Source organism: Chlorella variabilis (assembly GCF_000147415.1).
Source record: "Chlorella variabilis unplaced genomic scaffold CHLNCscaffold_1, whole genome shotgun sequence".
Classification (NCBI taxonomy): Eukaryota; Viridiplantae; Chlorophyta; class Trebouxiophyceae; order Chlorellales; family Chlorellaceae; genus Chlorella; species Chlorella variabilis.
Genome location: NW_005435087.1, coordinates 2860747 through 2869397, shown reverse-complemented (window position 1 = coordinate 2869397; position 8651 = coordinate 2860747). Strand labels below are relative to the sequence as shown.

General features: G+C 69.3%; 2 protein-coding genes across 2 annotated transcripts in view; one reads left to right on the top strand and one right to left on the bottom strand.

The window, feature by feature from the left end:
* CHLNCDRAFT_133649 (hypothetical protein) overlaps positions 1–937 on the top strand; it is a gene marked incomplete at both ends in the record, with an annotated part of 5523 nt that extends 4586 nt beyond the window's left edge. The window contains one exon of the mRNA XM_005852204.1: positions 58–937. Within this exon, the coding sequence (XP_005852266.1) occupies positions 58–937 (880 nt within the window). The remainder of the gene's footprint in view (positions 1–57) is intronic.
* A 3918-nt stretch (positions 938–4855) lies between these two features.
* The window catches only part of CHLNCDRAFT_133646 (hypothetical protein), a gene marked incomplete at both ends in the record, with an annotated part of 4489 nt that continues 693 nt past the window's right edge, over positions 4856–8651 (bottom strand). Inside the window, 9 exons of the mRNA XM_005851900.1 lie at positions 4856–5070; positions 5305–5469; positions 5833–5945; positions 6199–6359; positions 6649–6790; positions 6983–7202; positions 7474–7526; positions 7879–7991; positions 8331–8555. Coding sequence (XP_005851962.1) covers positions 4856–5070; positions 5305–5469; positions 5833–5945; positions 6199–6359; positions 6649–6790; positions 6983–7202; positions 7474–7526; positions 7879–7991; positions 8331–8555 — 1407 coding nt within the window. The remainder of the gene's footprint in view (positions 5071–5304; positions 5470–5832; positions 5946–6198; positions 6360–6648; positions 6791–6982; positions 7203–7473; positions 7527–7878; positions 7992–8330; positions 8556–8651) is intronic.

Here is an 8651-nt window from a genome sequence, read left to right as displayed (position 1 = left end):
TCACCCACCCACCCACCCACCCATCACCACAACCCCACCCCATTCCGCGCCGTGCAGCTGGTGGCAGCCCCGCATCGGCCGCGGCGGGCGGCTCGTGTTTGACCGCTGCCAGCCTCTGGAGGCGTTCTGGCGGGAGCCCGGCACCCCCGAGCAGCAGGAGGCGGCGGCGGCAGCGGCGGAGCGGCAGCAGCAGCAGGACGAGGCGGCGGCGCCGGCGTCAGGGGGCAAGGCGGACAGAGGGGACAAGCCTGGGTCGGCGGGCAAGGGGAAGAAAGAAAGGGAGAAGGAGGCGGCCGGCGCGGCTGCCATCAAGCAGGAGCCTACGGATGGCGAGGCCGGCGGCCAGGCGTCCCCCAGCGGTCAGCAGCAGCAGCAGCAGCAGCAGCAGGACGGCGGCGGCGGCGGCGCCGACGGGCAGCCACCGCAGGCGCAGCCGGGCGGCGGGGTGGGCGGCGGCGGCGCGGGGCCGGCCTGGAGCTGGGACGTGCCGCTGTGGGAGCAGGCCAACCCGTATGCTGCCTGGCTCAACAAGCAGGAGCTGGCGCAAGAGGCGCTGACCCGGCTGGCCAGCACGTCCGCCGCGGTGGCGGCCAACCCGCCCACTACGGTGCTGAAGAACCGCTCCCCCGCGGCGGCGTCCATGACGGGGTCGCCGGCGGCGGCCAGCGCCTCGGCGGCCACCCCCGGTGGCCCGGCGGCCCTGGCCGCAGGCACCCCAGCCACCACCGCCGCCAGCCGGCCCGGCGGCACCGCGGGCGCCGCGGGGCGGCCGCCGCTGCCGCCGCTGCCGCCGGCGGCGGGCGGCGGCGCGGGCGGCGGCGCGTCGGGCCAAAAGGCGACGCCGGGAGCGGCGGGGTCGGCGCGGCGCGACACTCGGCGCCCGGCCAAGCCCACACAGAAAAGCAACCTGGGCCCGGGCGCCAACGGCAGCGCATGAGCGCACCTGCGGCGCTGCCCAGCAGCCGGGAGCGGACTAGGAGCCGCGACTGATGCCCAGCTTCCCGCCCTGCATTGCCTTGTGCGCTGGGGCCGCGAAGCCCGCCGCCATGCCAGCGCCTGTCGCTAGTCGCCCGCCTGGATTCAGCAGTTGAGTTGCCGCTGCCCCGGTAACGCGCGCACTATCTCGCTGCCAGCAGTTGAGGGTCGATCCTCGGGACGTGTGGTGAGCAAGGCGGTAGCTTAGGACGCACGCCCACGCAGCGCGTGCGGGGTGCTGCGGGGTGCCACTATCAGCCGTCCATGCATCACCAGGGCCCTCCAGACTTCACTCTCATGCATTGCAGTACAGCTGGCAGGAGCTTCAGCCTGACATTTGGACGTTTTGCCTGCACTCTGGGTTGGCGGCGGCGGAGGCGCCAGTTGGCGGCCACATGACATAACAGCCACCGCATGCTTGCTGCGTTGACGCCCCCCAACATTTACGCCGCGTCCCCGATCACTTTCGTGCAGATCACATCTAGCGAGCGCTAGGGACGCCCAGCACCTAAATCGATCACTTTGCCGCTTCGGGCCGCCCTCTGCAAGCTCTCCAGAACGGCATGTGCTGCTCCCAGACCGCCGCGCAGCTCCCCGCGCGCTACCGGCAGGCTGACTCTGCTTCTGCTGCCGCCGCCGCCGAGCTGGACGCCAGCCCGACCTCCCTCTGGCGGGGCCAGCTGCACGAGCTGAGCATGCACAAGGGCAAGCGCCTGCAGGACGACCGCTTGCAGGTAGGGCTGCTCCTTGAGCATGGCCGCCGCCTGTGCCAGCATGCCTGCAAGGAGAGGCCTGCTCCTGGTGCCACGGCGCCGCCACAGGTCGCCCTGCTGGTGTGCCACTGCCGGGTGCCGCCCGCCATCGAGCGCTGGCCGCCGCCTCCTGGCATGCAGGGCGGGGTGGAATCCCCTGAAGGACAGCCGCGAGCCAAGGAGGGCCACACCAGCCTACCAATGCACCAGCCGCCGCAGCAGGCGCGGCAGGAGGCCCAGCCCTCCACCCCTCGCGCGCTGGGCAAGCCGGTGGCGCGCCGCCGCACTCCAACCTTCAGCACCCGTCCAGGAACCTTCAGCCCCGCCCCTAGCCTGTCGCCCCCTGCCACGCCGTCGCAGCCGGCATGCCCCTCCCCTCGCCTGCCGCCCTGCGCCTGCCCTGCGGTGTGGGGCTCGCCGCCCGCGTGCCAGCTGGGGCTGGCACGTCTGTGCACACTCGACCTCTGATAGCTCCCAGCCGCCCAGCACTCGCATCTGATCTCATCCCATGCCAAGCTATGCTGTGATTGTACCGCCTGTACCTTGCCTGCGACTGCCCAATGTGCGTCCTCCCGTACCTCCATCAAGAGAGCAGCTCTAGGAACCCCCCTCTGCCTGTGCCCCATTTTGCCTTCGAGTTTCCGCTGCGCCGTGGTGCTCTGCGCGCCCTCCTCCCTGTTTCCTTGCCTCCATGAAGGGGAATTCCCCGCTGTACTATTGCCCCTGCCGCTCACAACCTCAATGTGCCTGCTCCTGCTGTTACATGTGTCTGTCCGGGGTGTCTGGCAGTGCACTGGCATGGAAAGGGGCAGTCTGGGGGCTGGTCAGAGAGGGGGGGCTCAAGCTCGCTAGCGGGGGTGGCACGGAAGCTACGGGGGCTCGCTACGGGGGTGGTGTGTGTACTAAGAAAGCCCGGGGATTTCAGCGGGGAGTCGGGTGGAGGCAGGGGCTCATCACAGGCACAATTGCATTTCATGGGGGGTGATGTCACCTTCAAGGTGGGCCCGGCGCGGAGCAGCACGCCGCGCTATGTGCGCTGCGCCCTAATCGCACTCCCCCCCTCCGGCTGATTTCCTTCCTTCGGGCGGGACAGTTGGACATAGCGCTGCGCCAGGCTGGCAGGCGGGCGTCCTCCTCCTGTCCCCCTCCTCAGGTGGCAGGCCCCTTGTCCAGTTCCACCCCCTTCTGCTCGGCATACTCCTGGGCAGCCTCCTGCTTCGCCTCGTCACCCTGCAGGGAGGGAAGGCAGGCGCGGCAGGCGGGTGGGGGGCAGGGTAAACGGCAGGTGGGGGTGAAAGGCAAGCGGGCGAGGCAGGTGGGGGCGCAGAAGAGGACCGCGCTGCTGCGTTCCAGGCTGCGCCAACCACGCGGCCCCGCCTGCCGGCGCCGACGAGCGGCATCGGTCCCAGCTGCTCCGCAGCGGCGCAGCAGCCACAGCCGGCGGCCTGGCTGTTGGGGCCCAGGGTCCAGCCTCACTCGCCTTGGCGGTGGAGGGCATGTAGCCACGAGCCAAGGCGCTCTTCTCGCCAGAGGTCAGCCCGCCTGCGTTGGAGGGGAGGGCGGTCGGCGGCTGTGGCTGTGTGTGTGGTGTGCGGCTGCAGTCAAAAAATGCCAGTCCCGGCTGCACAAATGCTCCAAGCGCAGCTAGCGGCGTATTCAAGGCGGCGCCTCCCTTCACATGCCTGCAAGGGAGCGTGGTGGCAGCAGCAACGTAAACCAGGTGGCAGGCAGCGCCGAGGGCAGCTGCACGGCAGCAGCAGGCCAGCAGCAGGGCCCACCTTGCTCTGGGTCGCCATGGCGCCTGCACGCAGCGCCAGCGAGGGCAGCAGCTCGTCAGCAGAGCACACAACAGTTTGGGGCCTCGGTGGGCTCTCAAAGTGGCGAACCGGCCGCCCCGCCGCCGCCAGGCAGCCAGGCGTGGCCGCCAGAATGGCCGAGCTGGGCCCCCCAGCCCTGCCAGGCCTCCCCAGAGGCTCTCCAAGGCACAGCATGCACACCCCACACCGGTGACCTGCCTGTCAATGTCAGTGGTGGCTCCCTTGAAGGTGCCTGCACACAGGGGGAAGGGCACCAGGTGTTCAGGGGCTGCAGTGGAGGGAGCCGAGGGGCTGCGGCGGCTGGTTGGCGTTGGCGCTACTGCAGACGCCAGAGCCCAGCTCACCCTTCTCTGCGTCGCCCATGGTGCCAGGTGCGTCTGTTAACAAGATGGGTTGAAACAAAGGCAGAACAAGGCAGAAGGTCCAGCTTCAACAATGCCTGCACTGCTGGCACCCGGCATGCACAGGAGGTGTCAGGCAGCTTCGCGGCTGCGGCCGCCCCGTCATCTCCGGTGTCTCCTCCGTTGCGATGTTCTTTTTCGGTAAAACCATGCATGTGGGTTTGAGAGGAGCTGGCAGGAATGATTTTCATGCAAGGGGCTGAGAGGTGGAAGCACCGCCAGCCCCAACCGACGCTCAACCGCCTCCACTACTGTCCACCTCCGCCGGCTCCCGGCAGGCGGGCCAGCAGCGCCCAGGCTGCCAGCAGGCTGCCTCTCTGTGCGGCACCCAATGACGGGGCTGGGCGGGCCTTACAGTGGGTGCGCATCACGGGCGGCGGTACCTCAGGTTTGGTCAACAAATAGATTGGCGTACGACTGGTAAGTAAAAAGCAGATTGGGGCATTGCAGGAGTGGCAAGGGTCGTTTCACAAGGCAAGCAAGGGCCCGCCAGTGGCGTGCAGGTGGCGGGCAGGGAAGCAATACGCTCAGGGGTCGCTGAATCGCAGAGAGATGGGCTAGGAATGAAAGCCTGAGGCGGCTGTCCTGGGGACACACGGGAAAACTTCTCTCGGGCAGCCGGGGGAAAACACCAGCTGGGCGGCGGCGGCGGCAGCTGGGCATAGGAAAGAAAGTTCAGCAGGCGAGGGTGCAGTGGTCAAACACGACTGCCTGCCAGATGTCGTGTGTTGCGCCTCGAATGGAAGAGGGGTCAGGGAGGGAATAAGTAATCATCCGATTGCAGAGAGATATGGGGGCTTGGAAGCAGAGCTGTTGAGTTTCCGGGGTGGGTTTCCGGCGATGGATGGTTAGTACAAGCGCCTGCCCGGCGGCGGCGGCACCGGCACCGCGGGCAGTGCGCCGAACCCCCTCACTCGATGCGCCCCACATAGGCCTTGTTGAGGCGAGACGCGTAGCCGCGCAGCAGGGCGCAGCCCAGCAGGGACAGGGCGCCCAGGGAGACGAGCCAGATGGGGGGCGCCAGCGCCTTGATGTCTGCGGGCATGTCGTCGATGATGGCAGAAACCACAAAGGGCGTGATGCCGCCAATCACGCCGTACCCGACGTTGTACCCGAAGCTAAAGCCTGCAGGGGCGGGGCAGGAGGCGGGCGTGTGCGGGTGCTGTGCGTGAGAGCGGGGAGGGGCAGGTGCAGGGGCAGGAAGGAGCGGCTACGTGGAGTGCATGTCATGCCGCACCCCGCGTCGGCGGGCCGCCGTTCCCCCCGGCGCGCAAGCCAGCCGGCCGCGTGGGCAGCTTGCCAGCCCATGCGCGCGAGAGGCGGGCTTGCCCCCGCAGCCCACCAATGCCGTCAGCTCACCGGTGGTGCGCTCCAGGGGGGCGTAGATGCGGGTGGCGGGCAGCACCACCGAGGCCATGGCCACACCCACCACCAGCTGGAACAGCGGGATGAGGAACCAGCAGGCCAGGGAGGCGACGTCCAAGGCGGCGGCGGAGCTCCACACGCCGCGGTAGATGCCAAAGCCTGCAGGGGAGCGAGCGAGTGGGAGCGATCTGGGACGGCGGTGTTGGCGGCTGGTGGACGCGGCAGGGGGCGGGGGAGAGCTGGGGAGGGCAAAGCAGGGCAAAGGAGGGCAAAGGGAGGACGCGGGCAAAGGAAGGGAGGGATGGCGACGCAAGCGAGAAGGCGCGGCGATGCCAGCGGGGCCGCATTTGAGCGGGACCGCCCCCCCTCCGCCTCCGCTGTTGGCCTGCCGAAATCCCGGCCAACGCAGCGGCGGGCAGGCCAGCTCCGCGCTGCCAGCCGCAGTCAGCCAGTCAGCCAAAACATCGCAGCAGCAGCCAGCCGCCTGCTTCTGCTTCCACTTCCAGCATCAGGTGTGCTCACCCATGGTCATGCCCACCAGGGTCACCAGGAAGTTGATCCAGATGGCCTTGAACCCCTTGTCAAACGCGGTGCCGCAGGCAAAGAGGCCAGCGGCGTTGGAGAGCATGGACACGCTGCAGCAGGGGGGTGGGGTAGAGGTTAAGGTGGGGAGGTGGGAGGGAGGGCAGTCTGGGAGGCGCCGGCTGCGGCGAGGGCCTTGCATGCTGGATTCCGAGGTGGTGAGCGGGGTGTGCAGGAGTGTGCGGGCTCCGGCCGGCGTGCTCCAGCGCATGTGATCGCTGGAGACTGCTCCGGCAGCTCCCTGGCCAACCCTCCAGCCCTTCCTGTTCCCTCTCTCCCTCCCTCCCTCCCCGCCACCCCCCTCACATGATGATGCCCTGGGACACGATGGGCTTGAGGCCCGCGTCGCGCAGCTGCGCGGGCAGCCAGGTGACGGAGGCGTAGAAGGCGGCAGACACCCATGCCATGTAGGCCACCTGGCACACCCACCCCGCCCAGCTGTTCATGAGCAGGCGTAGGATGGGGAACTGCTAAGGGGCGGGGGCGGCAGACGGGAGGCGGGGGGGAGGCAGGAGGAGTCTCAGGCGGGGAGCGGCAGAGCAGTGGTGCAGAGCGTGGCTCATTTGTGGCATGCAGGAAGGCAGGCAGGCAGGCTGGCACAGTGAGCATGAGCGCGGAAGGTCTGGCCCGGCCAGAGCGCAGCGCTTGCCCCCCAACGGCCTCCCGCCTGCCCTCGGCTCTCCACGCCTCTCACACCCACGCACGCCCCTAGCTAAATGCAACACCCCCCCACCCGCCTCGCCCCCACCCGCCCACCTTTGACTTGTGGTGGCCGTGGAAGCGGGTCAGCACGCCCTCCTCCTTCTCGGCATCAAAGGCCTCCTCGGCCAGGGAAGAAAGGTCGTCGGAGCCGGCCACGGAGGCGCTCTCGCTGGAGCCGTCCTTGAAGGTGGCCAGGCTGCACGGCGGAGGGAGGCAGGGAGGGCGCGGGGACGGTGTTTTGGGTGTGGGAGGGGGAGGAGTGGGTTTGTGTGGGTGGAGGGGCACAAAAGCGTGGGTGGGCGGCGGCGGCTGGTAGACCCGCGGATCGCTTCCGCATCGCGAATGCAGGGCACAGTGGCGCAGCCCATGCCGCGGCGCGAGCGCTCACCTCTTGGCGGAGGGTGCGGTGGTGATGTCGCACTCGACGGTACCGACGGCACCGCCCTCGCCGTCCACCATGGCCACCTTCGTGTCGGCTTCCTTCTCGGCCCGGGCAGCCGCCAGGAAGGCCTTGGGCTCAGGCATGCCCAGCCGCATCCAGTAGCCCAGCAGCGCGGTGCCAAAGGCGAGCAGGAAGGGGATGCGCCAGCCCCACACCTGCATCTGGTCTGCTCCGCGGGGAGTGGGGCAACGGGAGGTGCTTGGTGAGGGTTAAGGTGGGTGGGCAGGCAGCGGCGGGGATGCCGAGGCAGGCCGCCGAGGATGGGGCGCAGCGCCGCACGCGCAGGCAGTCTGGCAGGCAGGCGGCGTAGGCAGGTGGCAGCACACGCAGGTGGCAGCACAGGCAGGCGGGCAGGCAGCACAGCCCGGCCGCGGGTCGTGCCAGGCGAGGCAGGCAGCCCAGCAGGCGGGCAGGCAGCATAGGCAGCCTGCCCTCACATGTGTCCAGGGTGTTTTCCAGCAGCATCACCAGCAGGGTGGCCAGGATCATGCTGCAGAGGGGAGGGAGCACCGGGGGTGGGGCAGGGCAGGGGAGGGCAGGGTGGCGGCGGTGAACAGGCCTGGGGGGGGCAGGGTGGCCGAACGGACGCAGGCAGCGCGGCCCGACGGCTGGCCGAGTCCCCGCAGCAGGCAAAGGGCGGCGGCGGCTACGTGCGCTGGCACAGCGGGGCTGCAAGGAAAGGTTGGCCGCCCCGTGTGCGGCAGGCAGCGCTGGCAGGCAGGCAGGGCAGGCAGCACAGGGCACAGGCAGGCTGAGGCAGCCAGGCAGGCAGGCAGGCAGGGCAGTGCAGTCCAGTCCAGTGCAGGCAGGCACGCAGGCAGTGCCTGCAGAGCGCCGCTCACCCCACATTCACCGCCATCTGGAGGATGGCCACCAGGCGGCCGCGCCACGCCACCGGCGCCAGCTCTGAGATGTAAATGATGGCGGGGCCAAACTCGCCGCCCATGGCCAGGCCCTGCGGTACCGCCGCGGGAGAAGCCACGGGGAAGGTGAGGGGTAGGTGGTACGGGGGATATTCCGTAAGGAGGAGGTGGCAAGGGGTAAGGAGGGGGTGGGCTGGCCGCAGGCTAAGCCGAGTTTGGGCATGCTTGGCGGAAGCCGTGGCAAGCCAGGCAGCACAGGAGCTAGCAAGCCAGCCCCGCAACAGTCCATCGATTTACCGAGCCAGCCAGCCAACAGCCCATCCTGCCAGCCAGACAGCCAACCCAGCGACAGCCCACAGCAACAGCCCAGAGCAGCAGCCCACAGCAACAGCCCACCCAGCCAGCCAGCGCCCCCCCGGCCCGCCCTTCACCTGGAGCAGGCGGAAGATGGTAAGGAGGATGGGGGCGGCCAGGCCGGCAGTGTAGGGGCCGATGGAGTAGGTGGGGAGGCAGCCGATGACCACGGTGGGCACGGCCATGCAGATGATGGCGATGCGCAGCGTGTTGTTGCGCCCATACGTGTCGCCGATGTGGCCAAACAGCAGCGCGCCCAGCGGGCGCACCACAAAGCCCACCGCGTAGACCGCCCACCACAGCTGCGAGAGGAGGGGGTGGCGGGGGGGGGTGGCGGGGGGGGGTTGAGCAGGCAAGGTGGGGGCCAAGCGGGAGGAGGAAGAACAGGGCGGGGGGGG